The following is a 24035-nucleotide window of genomic DNA, read 5'->3' as shown; positions in this document are numbered from 1 at the left end:
AGCAGGTAGATATTAAAAAAATATTAAATACACTTCACATCTACATGTTTAGTGTGTTTTTACTAAAAAAAAAAACAAAAAAAAAAAAACCAAAAAAAAAATAAAAAAAAACATAAAAAATAAGTCTTTAACTCCTAATCAGGGTTTATTCACAGCCTAGAAATATCCCACTTGACAGCAAGTAAGATGGTTTCAAATCAATTAAGTAAAACTTTATTTGCAGAACAAATGACACAAATATCATCAGAGTGTAAAGAAAAAAAATGCTGACAAAGTGCTCCTGTACTTCAGCCTTATTCAAAACTAGAAACAAACAGGGCCTGATCCTTCAGTCAGCCCACTGTAACTCCACTCACTTCAATAAAGTTACTCCTCATTTACACTGGTATGAGAAAATAATCAAGCACCCATGGCATGATAGTAACATGAACATTTAAAACCCTGGAAATGGTCCTATGCTTGTTAAGTAGTTAGCTAGCTCATAAGCACCAGTAACAATGTCCCTCTTTGCAGAGGTGAAAGTAAGCCGGTCCGGTCCGGTACAGTGTACCGGCAAGAGCCAGTAGGCTGTGCCGGACCGCACTGGCTTCCACAGCGGGAATTTAAAGGTCTCGGGGTTCCCCGCCACTGTGGGGAGCCCCAAGCCCTTTAAATCCCCCCCGCAGCTCCGGCAGCCGGGCTTGGGCGGGGATTTAAAGGGCCCGGAGCTCCGCGGCAGCTGGAGCCCCGGGCCCTTTAATTTGCCCCTGAGCCCCGGGGGCTCCCAGCCACCTCTGAGGCTGGGAGTCCCGGGTTGGTTTAGAGGCCCTGGGGCTCCCAGCCACAGCCGGTGCCCCAGGGCCTTTAAATCTTGAGAGGCCCCGCCTCTTCCAGTTGAGGCCCTGCCCCCCGCAGGACTCCGGCAGTATCGGTAAGTCCTGTAAGTTACTTTCACCCCTGCCTCTTTGACAAGTTTACATTTCCATACCTGTAGGTCCTCTATGCTCTCAGTGAAATCAATGGGGGTATTGCCATTGACTCCTGTAGATGTAGGATTGCACCACCCTGTAGTCCTGCTGAGCTAAAAGTTACATGAGTGGAACTACAAGAGTGCCTTCCTCTTATTTCAAACAAGTCTCTTCTAATCACTGATTAAAATAAGTGGCCAATCCCATTACCCACATATAACCCACTAGGGCACATATGGCTAGAATGGCACACAGCCATGTCAATATCAGAGTCTGAATTGTAGTGTAGTTACCACATGGTTCTTGATTCACATCTCTTTTCCTCTTCCATTTAGAATGTGGAGCTCTCATTAATTCAATGATGGCTTTCTATAGCCAGAGAAAATCACCTAGTAATGCCTGCCTAACGTAATCAAAATGGAACAAAATAAATCATTAATACAAACTATTTGGCTTTGATGTTTGGATAAAAATTAAATTGTGATTGAAATTGTTTGAATTCAAATAACTATCTAAACTTTGAACGTGTCCCATTCTTTAAAAAAGGCTAAGACTGCAATAAAATGCCAGCTTTTCATATGTGTGCTTGATGTCAATTAAAAGAATGATCAAATCCAATATTTCATTTTTAAAAATTAATTGCTATCCGTACACTCAAAACTAAGTGTGCATCCATGGATTTAATCTCTCCAAACCATATGAGACTCCTTGGGTCTATCAATACGAAAGAGAAGTTCTGCAGGTAAAAAATATCCCAGATACTGCACACTATCTGGTGTCGTGTCCTCATGGTAGTGTCCTCCTTCACCATGGTGACTGAAACAATGGGTGTGCTCCACTCGCAGATCAAACCCCTAGAAAAGAGACAAGTTTATGTTACGTGAGTATTTAAGTAATGCTTCAGTATTTTGCAGTTAATATTGTACTTTTCTTCCATGGATCTCAAAGTGTTTTATAAACATTTAATTATTTAAAAGACTTTCAAGTAACCTAGTACTCTCTCTATTTTATAGATTGGTAAACTGAGGCAGAGAGTCGCTTCCTGAGGTCACACTGAGACAGTGATAGAACTAGAAATAGAATCTAGAAGTCCTGACTCCCAGTCCTCTACCCAGCGGTTCTCAACCAGGGGTCCGGGGCCCCCTGGGGGGCTGCAAGCAGGTTTCAGGGTCTGCTAAAATAAACCAGAGAGCAGGGCCAGAATTAGACTCCCTGGGGCTCAGGGTAGAAAGCTGAAGCCCAAGCCACGTGGGGCTAAAGCCAAAGCAACTCAGCTTTGCAGGGCCCCCTGTGGTGTGGGGCCACAGACAATTGCTCTGCTTGCTACCCCTTAACGCTAGCCCTGGCTTTTAATCTACTCGACATGCAGAAAAACAGTTATTGTGGCACAGGTGGGCCATGAAGGTTTTCATAGCATGTTGGAGGGGCCTCAAAGAAAAAGGTTTTCTGCACTACAACACACAACAGTTCTTCCATGCAATCAAGTTGTTCTAAGTCAGGCTCTAGTATTTGTGTTGAGGTAGGGTCGTCTATGGGCCCACAATCAGAGATTAGGGCCCCATTGTGCCACACACTGTACAAAAACAAAAAGATAGTGTCTGGCTCAATTTTGAGAGATAACAGGTAGGTACTGACAGGAGGAAGCACAGGTAACAACATAACATAACATAACAGGTTATGCATCCGAAGAAGTGGGCTGTAGCCCACGAAAGCTTATGCTCTAATAAATTTGTTAGTCTCTAAGGTGCCACAAGTACTCCTGTTCTTTTTGCGGATACAGACTGACACGGCTGCTACTCTGAAAGGTAACAATAAGATGATAATGAACTATATGATAAGTGTTGGATTCTGCACACCAGCTGCCTAAATGAAGAGGTTCCCATTGGCACAATGCTATTTGCCTTTTAGAGATATAATATGTTATTATATTGCAACAATATTAGTGCGATTAGCCCTAACAGCTAATTTGGGGGCAAACTGAGACTATTAAGCAAAATGTATCCATTTTATTATTAATTATTTGTATTACCATAGTACCCAGGAGCCCTCATCACCAGGACCCCACTTTGCTAGGCACTGTGCAATACACACTCCATCCTTTTGTCTGTTTTTCCTTTCTTTTGCATCTTGTCACTTTCAAATTGTGAGCTCTGGAACAGAGACAGTCTTTGCACAAACAAATAGTGCTTAGCACAACAGGCCCTGGTTCTTGATTTCTCTGGGCGCTAATTTAATACAAATAATAAGTGACAATCATTATATAATAAATAGCACTTACATGTCAGATGCTTTCATTCAGAAGAATATTCCATTAACAGCTGTTGATATATGTCCATTCCTATAGTACTCATCACTAGCTTTTGGGAAATGATATGCAGTTGAGCACTGGGCCCAAAGACTGCCTGTCAAGGTTCCTTCCCCACTCTGAACTCTAGGGTACGGATGTGGGGACCTGCATGAGAACCTCTAAGCTTAACTACCATCTTAGATCTGGTTTTGCTGTCACCACCCAAATTATTTATGAGTTATTTGGGAAACTCTGTCTACCTCCCCACGAGAATATCTCCCTCCCAAGTACTATAACCCTTCCCTGGGTAGCCTTGAGAGATTTCTCCACCAATTTCCTGGTGAACACCAATCCAAACCCTTGGATCTTAAAACAAGGAAAAATCAATCAGGTTCTTAAAAAGGCAGCTTTTAATTAAAGAAAGAAAGGTAAACCAACACCATGTCCCACTACCGTGCCCACTACTTGGCATAAGTATTTTTTAAATTGTTATACATTTTTAAAAAAGATATACAAAATAAAGATGGTAATTAGTTTTCCTCCCAAGACTCTTGGTTAATATATATACTTTAATGTAAATGTAACAATATTCCTAATGATAGGGATACTAGTCATGCTTATGGATTTTCTCATACATTTAATATTTTTTGCTATTGAATTTAGTGCTTGTGAAATGTGCTCAGTCCATATTTTGATACCCAAGGCTGTCAGGCTTTGATTTGCCCATACTACAAATACAGTGCAGTGCTAATACCAGCTTCCCCACATAGCACTGCTAAAGTGTCCCAACCCATTTCTGAATGGGCCACATGAAAGTAAGGATAATTCAGTCTCCATCCCCATTCATTCCTTGGTCTGTCTTCTCAGACTGCTAACTAGATGTCCAAATTAATGCAGTTGTGCTGGTTGTTTTGGGAAGCAGACACCTACACACTAGGAACTGGACTGGGAACAAACATTTCACTCTTGTTACTGAACATGCATCAGCATTCAGTCACTATTGACCTGGGTTTAATTCAAACCAGTGAAAAGTGAAAGCTTAGTTATATTCTATTACCAGTCCCCTGAGCCACCCATTCCAACACCTCAAAGACTTTAATATAATCCATAAACAATTGCCATTTTTGAACAGAAAAACAAAACAAAACAAAACAAAAACAAATCCAAGACAGAATCGTTACACGTCAAGTTACTCATAGACAAACACAAAATAGAGACTTACTGGATCTCTTGAAATTAGTACTGGCTGACAAATCAACGGAGCCTTCATTTCAAAAAAACGGAGCCAATTATTCACTTCCCCATCAGTGTTTAAAGGACAGGCAGAAAATTCTGGGGGCTATAAAAAAGCATTATCAGTTGAATGAAGATACTAGGACCAAGCTACTTTTCTTCACTAGCCTTAAATTCTTTTCTGCTCCCTATTTCTTCTTAACCAGCAAAAGCAGTATCCACAATTGTTTCTCTATTCAGAACCATAAGCTTTTACCCAATGGCTGCCTCCACTGCCTCGGGTACCAAATGCGGAATTCTTCGAATCAGGTAACCTGTATCCACATGTTACATTTGTTCTATCATGTTGGGATCAGAACTATGTCAGTTTCAGCTGTGTTTGAACACAGCTGAAACTAACAGGATTCTGGCATGTTTTCTTCAACTGATGCGGACAGATTTTTTTCTGAGAACAACATTAGCCAAACTGTGATTACAATTGTAACAGGAATAGCAATCTAGACCATGATTTTATTATCCCTATCCACTTTAGTCATGGAAATCATAATAGAACTAGGGCTGTCAAGCGATTAAAAAAATTAATCATGATTAATCATGCTGTTAAACAATAATAGAATACCATTTATTTAAATATTTGGATATTTCTACATTTTCAAATATATTGATTTCAATTACAACACAACACAATACAAAGTGTACAGTGCTCACTTTAAATTTATTTTTTATTAAAAATATTAGCACTGTAAAAAACAAAAGAAATAGTATTTTTCAATTCACCTCATACAAGTACTGTAGTGCAATCTCTTTATCATAAAAGTTGAACTTACAAATGTAGAATTATGTACAAAAAAATAAGTGCATTCAAAAACAAAAACAATGTAAAACTTCAGAGCCCACAAGTCCACTCAGTCCAAATTCTTGTTCAGCCAATCGCTCAGACAAACAAGTCTGGTTACAATTTGCAGGAGATAATGCTGCCTACTTCTTGTTTACAATGTCACCTGAAAGTGAGAAGAGGCGTTTGCATGGCACTGTTCTAGCCGGCATTGCAAGGTATTTACATGCGAGATATCTAAACATTTGTATGCCCCTTCATGCTTCGGCCACCATTCTAGAGGACATGCTTCCATGCTGATGTTGCTTGTTAAAAAAATAATGCATTAATTAAATTTGTGACTGAACATTTGTAAGTTACACTTTCACGATAAAGAGATTGCACTATAGTCCTTGTATGAGGTGAACTGAAAAATAGTTTCTTTTGTTTATCATTTTTACAGTGCAAATATTTGTAATAAAAAATAATATAAAGTGAGCACTGTACACTTTGTATTTTGTGTTGCAATAGAAATCAATATATTTGAAAATGTAAACATCCAAAAATATTTAATACATTTCAATTGGTATTCTATTGTTTAACAGTGAGATTAATCGTGATTAATTTTTTTGAGTTAATCGCGATTAATCGACAGCCCTAAATAGAACCTTGATAATAAGTGTTGTGAATACTGTTCCCAATGTGAATACAGCCTAAGGCATACACATTCAAGACATCTGTTTCAGGAGTGTTATAGACTCTGAGGACTCAGGAATGGTGCTTTTCTCCAAAGGGGAGCACCACTGGTATCATGTTTAGATCCACTTCTTGAAAAAAAAAAAAAAATTCTTCAGAGTAATAGATTTTTTAAAATTACCCTTTGAATTTTAGGTAGATGAAAGCAGCATGACAAGAAGACAGGAATTTCATCTTTGACATTTGATAGGTTTGTCAGAGACAAGAATCACTGGAGACTTGTAAAAGTTTAACATTTCAGAAAGTTCTGCTTGTAAAATGGAAAGCGAATTCTGGTAAGCATGCAAGCAAATACAATCAGTAAGAACTGTATAGGTATTGCATAAATATATTAAATACTTTAATATTTTATAAAATTTATAAAAAAAATTATAAGTCTCGAAGTTAAACCATATCTCTGATTGTTGTTTAATTGATTTTTTAATTTTTTAGTTATTTTTCACACTATTCTACTGTCTATGTGTTTCACCAAGTCCTTATACATCCCCTTTTGAGTCTACAGCTTCTTTGCCTCAACAAAAGATGGGAGTATTAGGGTCAAGGGATATACAATTTTGGTGTTTTTGTACTTTCTGTTTATCACTTTTCAGAAAGTGCACATTATTGCAAAAAAATTAAGTGCACTAAGTCTTTATATCCTGAACTGTCCTGCATCATTATCTTTTAGAAAGATAAAGAGCCTGAATCAAGATTAACTTACCATAATATGAATCTTTGCTTTCCCCTTTTGAATGACAAATGTACCTCCTATCCCAACTGGTTTATCTCCATAGCATTTTTCTATAATTTGTCTCATACAGGTCACAAAGTTATGCTGTCCAGTTCTTCCATTGGCTTTCACTTCAATAACCTGGAGAGTAGACATACATTTATCATGCCTATCATGCTGTAATGTTTTGTGAATATTTGCTATGTACATCATGTATTTCAACGCTGCTATGTATCCTATCATCTTTGTTAAAGTAAGTTCTCTCACAGGTGCTGCTTCCTTTGTATCCTTAAAATATTCAACAGGTTTTGTTTTTTGCATGTAAGAATTTGCTTTTCTGAAGTTCTTTATTTAGTCACACAACAGGCATAGCACATGAAGCAGAGGTGTAAGCTTCCTTCTCCCACTCAACAGGCCTCAAACCTGTCATGAAAGAACACTCTCTAGGGATAAGAAGGTTGTTCAATTTTCATGCACCATTCAGTCCTTGCTTCTTTGCTGAGACCACCTGGTGCCAGTTGTGTTGAGGGAGACACTCATCCACCAGGAACTGAACTAAGACCACAAACCTCAGTTTACACAGGCCAATCAAGCATCAGATGACAATAACTTTCAGTCACTACAAACCTGGGCTGTATTACAATGGGTGATTTAAGGGTGAAAAGTTCCATATCCCAGTACCAATCCCCTGGGGAATCCACTCCCTCACATCAACTTCATTTTCTTGTGAAGGACATTATTTCTCTTATGTGATTTTTGGAATTAATATTAACATCAGCATTCCCTGAAAGAAAAGGCAGGCCTGAAACAAAGAAGTTTAACTTTAGCTATCACCTACTGAAGAAGTGACATTTTATCCAAATACGCACCTTGCCAGGTTGGCCCTGACTGGCATACAGGTTGGCCATCAGTCCAAATTCACAGTCACTATATTTGTTGCTGTACTTCTCCAGAAGGCACCCTCCATCTGCAGCATTAATCCGAGCGGTGTAACTCGCATTTACAGCAGGCTTTTGTTCACTCTCAGCTTGAGCAACTGGGATAAACTGAAAAGAAGAGCATGTAACATTGCTTAGTTCTAGTCAGTTGATTTCATTACTAGGTAGATAGCATCCCAAGTTAGGGCCCAATCCTGAGAACTACAATAGAATTTTCACCTCTCAGGATTAGGTCCATATAGATTAGCAAAACACAAAACTATTTTAAGGAAAACTCTTAATTTAAAATTGACTAAGTGTAAAACACATGTATTAAGGAAATTTCTCTTATCTAGGGATTTGGATTCAAGTCCCTGTATAAATAACAGAACACTAAATGGGACAGTTTCTCAATGACGCAACCAACTTAATATATCTCTGCAGGAGGCCTAGCTTAGTGATGATGACCAGGACTGAGCATTCAACTTCCGTTACAAAGTATTGAAATGAAAGAGTTTTCAGGTGGCATTTTCAAAAGCATTCATACTATTAGCTTAACTGTGCTCTCACTGCATTCAATAGAAAAACTTCCATAGACTTCAATAGAAGCAAAGCTAGACCAACTTTGAGCACTCTTGAAAATATCACCCTTAAGGCAAGGCCTATAATAATTTAAATGGTTAATTTGACTACTTACTTTTAAAATAAAAATATTTTCCTATTTTATTTAAATAATAAAAACGTGCAGCGACTTTGAAAGTCTCTGAGTTATCGTATTTACTACCAAGAGCAAAATTCTCTCACTCCTATTGTGCATCAGGCTGTTAAGATGCCAGCTTTCAATTGATTTAGTTTTCTTCTTTGATTGTATTTCACTCACTTAGGAATATGTTTAGTCATGTACTCTTCTTTGTAATTAGATGTAGCAGTTAGAACATTTTTCATATTACACTGGAGTTTTCCCTTCACCTCAAATCAAAACTGCTTTCTTTATTTATTTCACCATGTAGGACAGACCAACTAAGTCATGTTTTAACTTCTGATCCTTACCTGACCTTAAAGCTTAAGTCTTAAAACAATAGCATCTTGAATAACACTATTTTTTCTCTTGTGATATTTAAAATGAGGACTAACACTGGGTATTTAAAGCCATTTACCATTCAGCTCTTTGGAGTCCATTTTTTACATATTTTTCCTCTTCTCTGGTATTAAAAATGTGGCCAGCTAATTGCAAATTTCAGTATAGCAACAACTAGATGCTGCTTCCTGTTAGCACCATAGTAACCATATGCTTCCCTGTAGAATTTATAAACACAAAATGTGGTTTATTACGTAAGTAACTCCTAGCAGAGACCTTGTCTTTATTATCTTTGTAAAGTGTCATACAAACTTATGGTGGTACATACAAGTTATCAGTGTAGAAATATTTGCTCTATCAATGAAATCATTTTTTGAGAACTTCTGCATATTTATATATGTTTACTGACCTCAGCATTTACTCCAAGAATCCTAGAGGACACAGCTCCAGCTCCAAGAACGAAAGCTCCAGGCAACTCTATTTGCTTTGCAACGGTGTTCAGGTCATAAACCTGCACAAGAGACAGACATTTATGTACCTTTGACTTTCCTGCCTTGTAATTCTCATCTCAGTTACATTCCACTGCAATTTCTTGACGATTTTATCCAAATATCATTATTATTTATTTGTACAGATTGGTTTGAGCACAATCTTCAAATCCGAACAGCACTGGCATCTGGTCAAGTTCAAAGGTAATGACTTGGGCACATATCCACTTATTTGCTGGACTGCAGTGTCTTCTTGCACAAGCTTGGCCCCATCCTGTCTAAGGGCCAAATTACTGATCTCTGTGCAAGTGACATTGTTTAAAGCAAAAAATGAAAATATCCTTAAGTGATGTCACATAGAATCAGATTCTGGTAGGTCCCATGCTCTACCAAAAGACAATGCATTAGCAAGTATTAATGTGAACTCTACTTTGGCCTATACCGGCCCCATACACAGTCTGTTTTTACAAACAATAGTTATAATCAGAATGGAGGGCCATGGCTAGATGCGAGGGACAGGTAGCATACAATACATAAACATACAGACCATGCCATGGACTCTAAAGTAATTCCCTCCAACATCCCTCTGTGGCTTCTCTCAGACAGCTTTTGAAGAAACAGCCACACAGTATTTAGTAGGTACCAGAAGAGGGACAACTTTTGCATGCAGCTTCAGCTGTTGGATTTCTGACATGTTCTTATGCTCAGCACAGGCCAGGATGCTTGGCCCATAATGCTTTCACAATGCAAGCCTCTTTTTATAAGTGGAATCCTGCAGCATTCATTAGTCAGTGTTCGCCAGGACAGTATTTTAAAATATGACTAGATATGCTTCTTTCTTTGGCAAGTGCACTAAAAAGCCATGACTATAAATTAACTCACTTTATGTTTTTGTACAAGAGGCACAAGGTAAGGAGGACCTCCCACATCTGCTATTCTAGGCTTCCCACAGATTCCTGGAACAAGAATAAGGCAAGTTAGCTTGTCAAGAGAATCTGTCTAAAATTCTCTCTGTGCACTTGAAGTATAATAAGACAGAGAATTTGTTCCTCAAAAGCTTCCTTTAAGTTTTCAGAAAGTCTTTTAAATCAGGGGTTCTTACCCTTTTTCTTTCTGAGCCCCTCCTCCCCATGCTTTAAAAACTCCGTGGCCCACCTGTGCCACGGCAACTGTTTTTCTGCATATCCAGTAGATTAAAAGCCAGGGCTGGTGTTAGGGGTAGCAAGCAGGGCAACTACTTGGGGCCCCAAGCCACAGGGGCCCCCGTGAAGCGAAGTTGCTTGGGCGTCAGCCTCGCATGGTAGGGCTTGGGCTTCTGTTTTCTGCCTGGGCCCCTGTGAGTCTAATGTTGGCCTTGCTCTTTGGTTTATTTTAGAGGACCCCCTGAAACCTGCTCGCAGCCCCCCAGGGGGCCCTGGACCCTTGGTTAAGAACCTCTGTTTTAAATCACCATTTTTTTCTGAGTACTAAGATAAGTTAGGGGTTCTACAAATCCATGTAAAGTAGGCCTGAATTGGAAGAAAAACATGCATAAGGTATTGGTTCACTTCTGAAAGCTAGCCAGCCTGTTTCAAAAGTAGTACTGCTCTACAAGCACACACAAAATCTACTAGGCAACAGTTGAGGAACACCGGTGCTCTAATGAGGCATAGTTCGTAGTGTCATCATGCAAAGACAGCAGAAGGTACAGATATAAATGCTTTCACCTATCTTGTGTAGGGGCAATGGTGGGAGTTTAAATAAACAGAGACTGAGCTCATTATTAGAATGAAGTTGAATAGCAAGACAGAACTTGGTATCTACATAGCCCCTTCAATCTGAGGATGTCAAAACCCTTAACATACAATAGAGAATTAAACCGGTTTGTTAAACTCATTTTACAGATGAGGAACAGTGATGCAGAGCACTTGAGTGATTTGTCCTAGTCAGGTCACATCAAGCCAGTGGCAGAGCCAAGAATAACACACAGCTCTCCTACTTCCCAGCCTTGTAGCTTATCCACAAGACCACTCTTCCTCTGCCATCATCTTCAAGAGTTTCTAATTATGAAGAATCAGCTATGAAATATTGGCAGAGTCATAGCTTATGGTTAGAACAGTATGTTACCTTTAACAGGAAAGTTGAAGGGATCATGAGTCAGATCAGGGCATTCTACTACAGAGACCTGGACATCAGCAAAGTTCTCTTTCAGCCCATTCTGCAGGACTAGAATAGAGTAAAAAAACTTATTAGTGAGAAATTAGCTAGTTTGGCAAGTAACACACCACATAAAACACATATTTTAAGGTGTCAATTCAGCAAGATACGTAAGCACATGTGTCACTTTAAGCACATGAGCAATTCCATTAACTTAAATAAGGCTAGTCACAAGCTCAGTTATGCATATGTTAATTACCTCACTGAATCAGGGCCTCAGAGAGGAATAAATCCTTCTCTGCTATCCTGTCATATTGCTGAAGGACAGAAGGTTTTATTTTTTCTTTTTACAATACACACACACACACACAAACGATTTTCAGAAAGAGGCCTAAAACTACACTCCTAAATAAATCCACATTTAGGCACATGCCTGATTTTCAAAAGTGCCACACACCCAACAGATATCATAGGATAACAATTTTCCCTCACTGTGACTTGAGCTGGATTCAAATTGGTGACTACAGGGGGAAAAAGGAGAAGGAACGTTTTTTGTCAGATGTCTGAACAAGATACCCCTCCTATACAGAACAGAGGGAAGAAATATTGCTGAACAACCCTTGATATAACATTTCATTTTGTTTTGTATCAACATTAGGTCCACTACATGCCAAAGTAAAACAAAGTCACTCAAAAACAAATCCCACATAGGAATAAACAATGGATTGTTCCACTGGAGTAAAAGTAGGGATGAATCTGGCTTAGGGCATATCTACATGTATAGCACTGCTGCAGTGCATCTGGTGAAGATGCTCTATGCCAGAGGTGGGCAAACTACGGCTCGCAGGCCACATCCAGCCCACGGGACTGTCCTGCCTGGCCCTTGAGCACCCAGACGAGGAGGCTAGCCCTCAGCCCCTCCCCTGCTGTCCCCCCTCCCCCACAGCCTCAGCTCGCTGTGCCGCCAGCGCTCTGGCCCGCCGCTCCTGCCAGGGAACACGGCAGCATGGCTGGCTCCAGCATGGTAAGGGGGCGGGGAGCAGGAGGGTTGGATTAAGGGGCAGGGAGTCCTGGGGGGCAGTCAGGGGACAGGTGGCAGTTGGATGGGGCGGAGGTTCTGGGGTGGGGGGCAGTCAGGGGGACGAGGAACGGGGGGGTTTGATAGGGGGGGAGTCCTGGAGGGCTGTCAGGGGGCGGGGGTGTGGATAGGGGGCGGGGCAGTCAGGGAGCAGGGGGGGTTGGATGGGGTGGGGTCCCAGGGGGGACAGGGGGCCCCGGAAGGGGGCGATCAGGGGACAAGGAGCAAGGGGGGTTGGATGGGTCAGGGGTTCAGAGGGGGGCAGTCAGGGGGCAGGAAGTGGGAAGGGGCAGATGAGGGCAGGGGCCAGGCACAGCCTTCCCTACCTGGCCCTCCATACAGTTTTGCAACCCCGATGTGGCCCTTGGGCCAAAATTTTGCCCACCCCTGCTCTATGCTGATGGGAGAAAGTTCTTCCGTCAGCATAATAAAACCACCTCTGTGAGCGGCACAAACTATGTCGGCAGGAAAAGCTCTCCCACTGTGAACAGTGCTATGTCGTTGTAACTTACGTCACTCAGAGGGGGTTTATTCAAGTTCAAACGTAACCCATTCCTGGATTTGGCTTTATTGATAGACCCAACAACAGAAGATAAAATTCAGCCTATGCTTTCTCCTGTTTCTAGGGCTTCCTGAAGGATGTCTCTATCTCTGCCCCTTGTCCTCCTGTTCAGAGATTCATACTGTGATGGGTTCGGTCACAGAGACCCCCTTGGGACTGTCACCTGATGTGCTGAGACTACCTCTGAGCCCATTTTCTCTGCCAGTTTGGGCCTCCAGAATCCTGCCTTGTTGAGCCAGACACGCCAGTCTGCTCCAACACAGAGCCAGGGTCTGAACCACGCGCCCCAAAGCTGCAGACTTAACTGAAAACAGCTTAAGAAATGCTCCTGTCTGCAGCACCCAGACATCCAGCTCCCAATGGGATCCAAACCCCAAAGGAATCCGTTTTACTCTGTATAAAGCTTATACAGGATAAACTCATAAATTGTCCGCCCTTTATAACACTGATAGAGAGATATGCACAGCTGTTTGCTCCCCTAATATTAATTACTTACTCTGGGTTAATTAATAAGCAAAAAGTGATTTTATTAAATATAAAAAGTAGGATTTAAGTGATTCCAAGTAATAACAGACAGAACAAAGTAAGTTACCAAGCAAAATAAAACAAAACAGGCAAGTCTAAGCCTAATACATTTAAGAAACTGAATATAGGTAAATCTCACCCTTAGAGATTTCCAATAAGCTTCTTTCACAGACTAGACTCCTTCTTAGTCTGGACCTAATCCTTTCCCCAGTACAGTCCTTGTTCCAGCTCAGGTGGTAGCTAGGGGATTTCTCATGACTGCAGCCTCCTTTGTTCTGGTCCACCCCCTTATATAGCTTTGGCACAAGGCGGAAATCTTTTGTCTCTCTGGGTCCCCGCCCCTCCTTCTAAATGGAAAAGCACCAGGTTTAAGATGGATTCCAGTACCAGGTGACATGGTCCCATGTCCTATGAGACCCCAAGCCTTCATTCTTCCTGGCCTGACTCACAGGAAGGCTTGCAAGTAAACAGAGCCATTTACAACCAATTGTCCTAGTTGATGGGCGCCATCAAGATTCCAAACTATCATTAATGGCCCAAACTTTGCATAGTTACAATAGGAGTTCAGAGTAACACTTGAAATTTCTAGCTTCAGATACAAGAATGATACATTCATACAAACAGGATGAATACACTCAGTAGATTATAAGCTTTGTAATTATACCTTACAAGAGACCTTTTGCATAAAGCATATTCCAGTTACATCATATTTACACTCATAAGTATATTACCATAAACATATGGAGTGCAGCATCACACATACCCACCTGTCTTCTAGCCGGGTGGAGTTAAAGCCATTTGCCATAATGAGTCAGCAAAATTTACTTAGCAGCGTTATGTGAGGTTTTAGCTCCTGCTAGGTGAGTGGGTCAGTAAGGAGGCTCTGAAAGGATCTACACTGAGTCATTCCCCAAAGGTTGATGAGAGAGAAAGAAAATAAAAAGCAAGACAAAACTTTGGGTCTGATGGCCCAGCCAGGAAGAGGAAACTCTGCTTTCCACTCTACTTCTCCTGCTGCTGATGTAGGGACAAATTCAGCCTCCTGATCCTATCATGGTTGCTCTCCAAGTGCTCCACCCCATCTCACCCCCAACCCAATCCTATTGCAACTCCTCACCCCTCCCTGCCAAGCATTCAGCTCTGTGGGCAGCACTGGTTCAAGAGGCTGTGATCCCGGCACTGCTCCAATCAGAACACGTAGTGGGTAAAAGTATCACTCCCACTCAACCAGGGGTTCTTGCCAATATCCCAATCTTGCAATCTTTTGAAGCTGCAAAGTAATGTGGGATGCAAGTGGGACTAGCAAGAAACTACAGATAGATTTTGGGACTCAGTTGGAAGAAAAGCAACTGAGAACCATTGGGTACATGTCCAAAAATGTTCACTGTGGTGGCTATCCGTTCATCTTATAACCTTTAGCCCAGTGGTTATGGCACTTACCTCTCGTGTAGGATATTAAGTATTTTTATAAAGTGGAACAGCTTCAACAGGAGAGATTATGAGCAACCCACTCCAAAACAGTCTGTAGCCTAGTGGCCAGGATACTTCCCCAGGCGGAGGGATCCGCGTTCAAGTCTCTGCTCCAGAGAAGGGATTCAATTATGGGGTCTCCCATTTCCCAAACAAGTGTCCAATCATTGGGCTGAAGGTTATAAATGGGATGGATGCACAGACACAGTTTGCTGCTTTAGAATAATTCAGATGGGAAAAACTTTATCAGGTCAAAGCCAGCCTCTACCCAGCTCTATTTAGGACACAGGGGCAAAGAGTTGAATACAAAATTTAGTTTTTTGTCATTTCTTATTGCAACAACTTCCATAACACTATAAATTGCATTACTTACCCCCAGAAAGTTCCTCTAGACTTGGGACATGAAGAGCAAGCTTTTCCACTTTGGCCATTTTCTATTTCTTTCAGCAAACTGGACAACTGATTTATAAATTCTCTGCTGAAGAGATCAGAGTACACCAGGCACTGAGACGTACTGATCTGTGAACAAACAGAATGGTTTACTGATTAAAAAGGGCTTGCACAGCTGCATTCTACTTTTTGATATGTAAGGGGTTTTTTTCAATTTCATTTAAGAATACAAACTATAGTAGACTGGACTTTTTGCTTCAAGTGACAAATTGTGATGTATGTGCTTATAATGCTAATTTCCTCATATGTTTTGGAATGACAACATGCATAGCATACAATTCTAGAGAGGATTCAGAGCACTGTATCCATAAGGACTTAGCCCCAAGCCTCCAACTCGGTCTGTGCAATCAAGCCCCTGACTTCAAAGGACTCTGCACACATGCAGGTGTTTGCCCTGGTGGCGCTTTAATTTGTTTTTCTCTGAAAGCTGAGAGTCATGAACTCAAAAAGGCAGTCTTCCACCTGCACCAAAGAAGTACAGTACTGGTTCACTAGGAAGCCCAATTTGACTTCTGGGCAGGTATGAAACCAAGACTTTCCCCTACAAAAGAGAAGAGGGGTTGCAGTATTTCTGTTGATGGAGAACAGCAGCAGAGATGGATGTACCTCTCCTACAGTAACCTCGTATGTAACAATTGTTTTGTTAGCAACTACCTGAAACTAAGTTTTCAAAAAAGTTTATTGCTCACAGTTCACAAGTTCAAAGTAGCTATAGTTTAGTCAGTTCTACTACAACACACAATCAGGTGATTGGAGCAGGCCACCAGGAAGAGCTGGTTGGATCCAGCTCATAAGTCAATAACACCAATCATTAACTCTTTAGTCACATCTGCCTTATTGCCCACAAAAAGGAAACAAGTCCCAGATATCCATTCAGTGGGGCTTGGAAAAAGTCTACTTGCCTACTCACCAATACGGAAGAAGAAGTTTTTCCAAGTGAGTACAGGGGCATTATGTGACATGTCATTCCATATTCTTTAAAATATGCTTATGATATGAATGACATAACTAAGATATACTTTTATGCAAGATGGCTCATGTGAGATATCACTGGAAAGGTTATGATTTACTGAATGTGATTAATCTGTATGCCTGTATCATGTCTGTATCTGAAGTTAGGAATATAGACTGTGTATCTGTATTTCAATTATGCTACTTTGGGTGACACCCACTGCTAACACTTCAGGTACAACAACGGATAAGCCAGACAGGGCAGACGGCCCATCAGTGAGGACAATGGACTGTGAAAAGATTGACCTTCCTGTGGACACTCCATACTGCCACTGACTCAGGGACTCTGTGATACCAAAAAGTCATAGAATCATAGAATATCAGGGCTGGAAGGGACCTCAGGAGGTCATCTAGTTCAACCCCCTGCTCAAAGCAGGACCAATCCCCAACTAAATCATCCCAGCCAGGGCTTTGTCAAGCCTGATCTTAAAAACCTCCAAGGAAGGCGATTCCACCACCTCCCTAGGTAACCCATTCCAGTGCTTCACCACCCTACTAGTGAAAAAGTATTTCCTAATATCCAATCTAAACCTCCCCCACTGTAACTTGAGACCATTACTCCTTGTTTAGTCAGGTGTTCTTGTCACCTGATACTAAAACATTACCTGGGACTTCTTGTAACTTTCCACTATTAGGGAAGGTGGGTCAAATTTGGGAAACAAAGGATTCCCGTCTTATGTAAATCCTATTTAAGGGTAAGGAGGAAGGCAAATGGGACTCCTCCTCTCCATGGCCTGTCTGCAAAAGCCACCTGAAGGGAAGGCAAAGGAGGAGTCCAGACTGAGACTAGGGTCTAGTCTGAAAAGGAATATAACTGGAACTCTGAACCACAGAAACTTTGCAAACTGTCTGCAACAATATCTAGAGTGAGAAATACTATTTGTAACCAATTTCTTTAGAGAAACTAGCTTAGTTTGCATGTTTGATTTAATTTGCTTAGTAATCTGCTTTGTTCAGTTTGTTACCCCTTTTACCAATTAACAAACAAAACAAATTTTATTAACTATAAAAGGCAGATTTTATTAAACCCAGTTTCTGTAATTTCTAACGGGGGGGGGGGTAAGATGTGTGCACATCTCTCTCCACATTGAGGGAGAGGGCAAATTTCATAAAACCTTTGGGTTTGTACCCCTTAAAAGGAGTGAGCACCAGAGTGTTGGAGCAAGTCCCTTAAGATGAGTCTTCCCAGAGCTGATCTGCAGCGGGATGTGGATCTGCCTCTGTGCGTGTGTGTTAGAGGACACTTTAATAGCCTGGCTCAGGTTAAAGGGGGCCCATGCTGGCAGAACAGGTAGACTCAGTGGTATCTCAACATATCAGGTAGCTTTCTAAGGGGCATAACCCGTCACACATTAAACATCCACTTCTGCACGATGCAAGTTTTAATTAAAAAAACATGTTTCCAGTCTTTATGGTTTACTAATATTACTTTTCAAAAGTGAGCCCATAGTCTTCCTGAGTCTGCAGACACACAGGGGCACACCAAAGATCAAAGAGTGGGGAGAGGGAGGTGCGCATACTTTATAGCAACAATTTCCCAAGTGAAAGGAGAAAGCTGCTTACTAAGGGCTGATCCAAGGCTCAGTGAAGTCAATGAAAGACTCCCATCGACTTCACTTCACTAGGCTTTAGATCATATGACTTTTCATCACAGAACAAGGAAATCGGACGGAAGCGGAACAGTGCTTCCCCACCACCCCTATGAAAAAACTGTATTCTTCACCCCAATAAAAACAGCAAAAATAAAGTTACTCACTTTTTTAAAACTTTCTCTTCCTGACCAATGCCTTCAGTAGCCAAGCTGTTTGGGGGATGGCTAGCTGAGGGGGCACAACCCTTGGGAAGCTGGATGTGTCTGACTGACTGGGCTTCTGCTGAAAAGCCAGTTGAAATGTTTTTCTCTCCTACGCTGCAGAAAGCAACTCAGGAGGAGCTGTATCTTCTTCAGCCGGTGGATGATTCCCTTACCGTCTCAGGTCAGGAGTTGACAGCTCAACACACCTCTACCCCGATAGAACGCGACCTGATATAACACGAATTTGGATATAATGCGGTAAAGCAGTGGGGAGCCCAGGGCCCTTTAAAGCGCCACCCGAGTCCCGCTGCTTTACCGTGTTATATCCGAATTCGTGTGGAGCCCGGGCCCTTTAAATCACCACCTGAGCCTGGCTTGGGCGGCGATTTAAAGGGCCAGAGGCTCTGGCCGCTGCGGGGAGCCCCCGGGCCCTTTAAATCCCCGCCCGAGCCCCGCTGCCGGAGCTCCAGCGGTGATTTAAAGGGCCTGGACTCCCCGCAGCGGCTGGAGCACCAGGCCCTTTAAATCACTGCCGGGGAAGCCGGTCCAGTCCAGCATGGCGTACCGGACCGAACCCAATATAACGCAGTCTGACCTATAATGCGGTGAGATTTTTTGGCTTCCGAGGACCGCGTTATATCAGGGTTGAGGTGTAATTATTAGAGTTGATAGGCAGAGTAATACAAAGCCAGGAAGGCACTCAAAAGGTAAAAAAAATATGTAGCTTGTATTTGAGGTGGGGGAGGGGGGAAATCCAGTGGCGGAATGAAAAAGTGTGAGGGGCTATTTAGTCAGAGCAATTAACCAAGAAGATGACTTTTAGTAGCAACATTTTGAATGGATTTAAAAGGGGGCAAGATTGCATTTATCAAGAACAGAAAAGAGGCTGTGGCAATAGTCAAGACACAAAGTGACAGGGCCTGGACAAGAGCTTTAGCAGTGTGGATTGAGAGACTAGGTCAGATCTCAGAAATGTAGGATTCAATGAGGGTGCAGAAGTACTACTGGATGGCTAGGGAGATGGCAGAGCTGTAGAAGGAGACAGTGCATTTTGTAGTGGAGGAAGTCTGCATGGTCACAGCAGGACTTCTGTGAAGATGATCAGCTGGTGGAGAGCAGAAAAGAAGAAACAGATGCTGGGGGGTGAGTCAGGGTTTGAGGTTGCTTGAATGGATGAACTTTGCAAGGGGGGAGATGGTCGAACAAGTCCAGGATGGTGGAAAGTGTGGGGTGGAGACAGTCAGTGGTTGACACAATGGAGAAGAGGGAGAAGAGAAGAGAATAGGTTGATGGACTGGGAAACGAGGAAGTAGGGAAAGGAAGAGGGGCCAGGCGACGGCGAGTAGTACTGAAGGAGACCAGGTAGTGGCTAGATAAGGAATTTTGTGATGTAGAATGAGCTGATCTGAAGCTGCCGGTCAAAGGAGGACATGAGGATAAGGAGACAGGAAGTTAAAGGGTCAGGCAGGAATTTTATCTGTACAAATGTTCTCAATTATGCAGTTTCCATCCTGCCTTCATAAGATCCCTGACAGAACAGAAACTTTGTTTTGTTCCATTGATTGATAAGTTTCTGTATGTTAGAGACAATCTGTGTGTTAACACAGATCTGCTATGCAGAGAGACGGGGACACAAAAAAGATCCACTTCAGGGTAGTGATTCTCCAAAGCAAAATACAAAACTCTGAAATGTACAGTCCTGTTTAAATTTACCCACCTGCCTGATTGCAGGGTTTCTCCGTATCTCAGCACAGTCATTGATGTGCTGCCAAATCTACAGCTGAAGGTGTGCGATGCTTCCCATCCCTTCACAGCTATGCCTGTGGACAGACAACTTTGCCAAGCAGTAATAGAATGCAGCTAATTATGCACTAGGCAGTACCACTACTGCCATTCAGAACTGTAAGGCTAGCAGAGAAAGGAGCAAGAATCATGTCAATTTTATGCTATTGCTGCTTTTCCAAATGTATGAGCATCTACTGAGTTCCAGGCGTGGCTGGGCACAAGCCTGCCCACATCCGAAGGCCCCACCCGAGCCTAAGGGGATGAGCTACTTAACCCGGGGCTCAAGCAAGTTCAGGGACAACAAATGAAAAACAGGGACAGGAGTGAGGTCATAGGGCCAAAATCAGGGATCCAGAAGAAGACACTGAGCAGAGAACCCCGGAGAGCACCCACTGCTCCTCGAAGGTGTCTAGGAGCTAGCATACACAGCCCAGAGAAACTCTGTCCAAATGCGCGATTGAAGGGAGGAGCGGAAATAGGCCTCACTATCGCAGAGTGCCTCCCCTTCCAATATCTTCCTACTGGTATGATGAATGGCCACCTGGGCTAGTGCCAGAAGGAGGTTGATGAGGAGGTCTCCTGACTTCATGGGACCATGGATGGGGGGTGCATAAATTAGCAGGTGTGGGGAAAAGTGCAGGCAGAACCTAAGGAGAAGGTTCTGGAGGAGCCGGAAAAGAGGCTGCAACCTGGCGCACTCTAGGTAGATGTGCACTGGGGTCTCTCACGCTTCAGAAGGGGCAGGTGGCAGGAAGAGGGGTGAACCGTGCCAGGTACACGATCCAAATGTATCATCATGAGCAAAGGCAGGCTCTGTTGTTATGGAATAGTGAAGAGGATAAAACAGAGGCTGGGGATGGGGAGAGTAGTGGAGAATCACCCCTGTGGGAAAAGAAGCCTCGGGAAGAGATAAATTTGAAGCTCTTACTTCATCAGAGCAAGTCACAGGTTGCTTTAAAAGGTGCAGGGGCAACTACCTAGGGCTTGTCTACATAGTTTTTGTTCCTATTAACTATATCACTTTAGAAACCAATATAATTAAATTAGGCCTGGTCTACACTAACCCCCCCATTTCGGACTAAGGTACGCAAATTCAGCTACGTTAATAACGTAGCTGAATTCGAAGTACCTTAGTCCGAAGTTACCGCGGTCCAGACGCGGCAGGAAGGCTCCCCCGTCGATGCTGCGTACTCCGCTCGCCAAGCTGGAGTACCAGCGTCGACGGCGAGCACTTCCGGGATCGATCCGGGATCGATTTATCGTGTCTTAACCAGACGCGATAAATCGAACTCAGAAAACCGATTGCTTACATCCGGACCCGGATGTAAGTGAAGACGTACCCTTAGTGTAAAGCCCTAGTTTGGATGCCTTTCCACCAATAAACACCTTCATGTTGGTATAGCTTATATCTGTAGTTAAATGGGGGGGGGGTGGGTGGGTGGGTGTGTGTAAGCCACTAGTAGACACCCCAGCAATACAGGGTTACAAAGGAGCAGGGCTTCACTCAAGGGAGGAGGGATAGCTCAGTGGTTTGAGCATTGGCCTGCTAAACCCAGGGGTGTGAGTTCAATCCTTGAGGGGGCCATTTAGTGATATAGGGCAAAAATCTGTTGGATGATTTAATTGGGGATTGGTCCTGCTTTGAGCAGTGGGTTGGACTAGATGATCTCCTGAAGTCCCTTCCAACCCTGATATTCTATGATTCCATTCTATGAAAACCCTCACAACTATGTCTGACTAGCAGGTTTAGTCCTCTGGCTAGTAAATGTAATTTTTTCCCCACACGGTGTTAGTACAGGATTAACAGTAATCCACAAAGAATACTACTGAGTGAATTTTTCCATAAAATATACATATACTTACCATTTCAGTCAATTTTTAGTACAAATAAAACACAGTAACGCATTCCAATTCAAAGTACAAGTTAGTGTCTTTGATGGGCTCTTCCTTTCTTTCCTCCCTCATTGGAATATTTTTGTGCACAAATGAGACATGCCCTATGTAGTAACTTCCACCATGGAGCAGCAGTAGAATTGGAATGGTCTTGGCTAGAGTTTTAGGGGGAATTGTTATGGGCTGGTGATTTTAGTTAATTGACTCCAATAGGGCTCAGTGTAAGGGGGTTATGGTCTACCCATGTGGATTCATTTGCGGACTGGGGCCTAAAAGACAAATCCAGAGTAGTTATGGCGCAAAGGAAACAATTAAAAGGAAGCAATAACTTAAAGGGCATTTAAAAAAGTAATTAATAAACTCATCAGAGCCAGGAAAGCAACAGCCCCTTCTCTACAAAACATCAGAACGGCCATCCTGGGTCAGACCAATGGTCCATCTAGCCCAGTATCCTGTCTTCTGAAAGTGGCCAATCCCAGGTGCTTCAAAGGGAATGAACAGAAAAGGTAATCATCAACTGATCCACCCCCTGTTGCCCATTCCCAGCTTCTGGCAAACAGAGGTTAGGGACACTTCAGAGCATGGTTTTGCATCCCTGCCCATCCTGGCAAATAACCATTGATAGACCTATCCTCCATGAACTTATCTAGTTCTTTTTTGAACCCTGTTATAGTCTTGGCCTTCACAACATCCTCTGGCAAAGAGTTCCACAGGCTGACTCTGTGCTATGTGAAAAAATACTTCCTTTAGTTTGTTTTAAACCTGCTGCCTATTAATTTAATTTGGTGACCCCTAATTATTGTGTTATGATAAGGAGTAAATAACACTTCCTTATTTACTTTCTCCACACCAATCATGATTTTCATATCCCCCTTGATCGTCTCTTTTCCAAGCTGAAAAGTCCGAGTCTTATTAACGTCTTTTCATATGGAAGCTGTTCCATACCCTAATCATATTAGTTACCTTTTTCTGTACCATTTCCAATATATCTTTTTTTTTTTTTTAGATGGGGGAACCAAATCTGCATGCAGTATACAAGATGTGGGTGTATTTTAGAGGCAATATGATATTTTTGGCCAAATTATTTATCCCTTTCCTAATTATTTCCCAACGTTCTGTTAGCTTTTTTGACTGCCATTGCACATTGAGTGGATGTCCACAATGACTCCAAGATCTCTTTCTTGTGTGGTAACAGCTAATTTAGACCCCATCATTTTATATGTATAGTTGGGACTATGTTTTCCAATATGCATTACTTTGGATTTATCAACATTGAATTTCATCTGCCATTTTGTTGCCCAGTCACCCAGTTTTGTGAGGTCCCTTTCAAAACACAAAAGCAAAGTTTCAAATGAGAATTACTCAGTTCTGAAAGTGAGTGGATAGGTGAATAAACATGCCCAGACAATAAGGTTAATGACTCATATGATGTACACCTCTACCTCGATATAACGCTGTCCTCAGGAGCCAAAAAATCTTACCGCGTTATAGGTGAAACCGGGGTAGAGGTGTACTTACTCTGTTCACTTTATATTAACATCTGTGGTCTCCTGGTTCCATTTCATCCTCTGCTAATAGGCCTACTGTGGCACGCCTACTTCTGAGAAATAACAAACCCTTAGTAACAATCACAGCCTCACACACACTCTTTTAAACCTTTGCCAAGTGGGGAGCTCCCGTTATAGGGACAAGGTTGTAAAGCAGGATGTAGGAAGGGGAGCGGCCCATTAGCAAGGCTTTTCCTGTAGTACCACCACTAACGCTGTCACTTCCCTACACTGGCCTTGCCCTTTTCCCCAAATCCACCGCTTTCGGACACACACAGCCCCCTTGGCCCAGCGGGTGTAAGGAATCGCCCAGCACAGGGTAACTGTGCCACCGTAGCCAGCGCGTAGGGTGATCAGCGGTGTGTCCAGCAGCCGCTATTCTACTTACTAGAGTACCGCTGGGGAGGGGCTGTGCTGGCCCGCAGCTGGGCTCCGCCTGCGCGAGCGCACCAGTCTCCCGTGCCTCTGCTGCTGCCACCACCCTTACAACGCTGGGGAGAGAGGGGCAGGGACTCTCAGTGCCTCTCCCAAGATGGCGCTCGCGGACAGCCCCC

At 42.5% G+C, this 24035-nt stretch overlaps 1 protein-coding gene across 2 annotated transcripts; it reads right to left on the bottom strand.

Annotated features, from left to right (window-relative positions):
• Window positions 1-716: 716 nt before the first annotated feature.
• CUNH11orf54 (chromosome unknown C11orf54 homolog) lies at window positions 717-23964 on the bottom strand. Of its 2 annotated transcripts, XM_024216370.3 has the most exons (10): window positions 23870-23964; window positions 23453-23534; window positions 15374-15519; window positions 11336-11434; window positions 10112-10185; window positions 9151-9252; window positions 7616-7792; window positions 6738-6887; window positions 4457-4573; window positions 717-1801 (listed from the first exon to the last, which is right to left on the bottom strand). In XM_024216370.3, the coding sequence occupies exons 3-10, from the start codon at window positions 15429-15431 to the stop codon at window positions 1628-1630; spliced, it is 951 nt and encodes a 316-aa protein (XP_024072138.1). In that variant the 5' UTR covers window positions 15432-15519; window positions 23453-23534; window positions 23870-23964; the 3' UTR covers window positions 717-1627. The 2 variants fall into 2 exon arrangements, with proteins under 2 accessions (XP_024072138.1, XP_024072137.1); XM_024216369.2 differs by lacking the exon at window positions 23453-23534 and having other exon boundaries at window positions 23870-23955.
• Window positions 23965-24035: the final 71 nt, after the last annotated feature.

Source organism: Terrapene carolina, unplaced genomic scaffold, assembly GCF_002925995.2.
Source record: "Terrapene carolina triunguis isolate 2854851 unplaced genomic scaffold, T_m_triunguis-2.0 Scaffold97, whole genome shotgun sequence".
Classification (NCBI taxonomy): Eukaryota; Metazoa; Chordata; order Testudines; family Emydidae; genus Terrapene; species Terrapene triunguis.
Note: the sequence above shows the minus strand (reverse complement) of the source record. Positions and strands in the feature narration are given on the sequence as shown.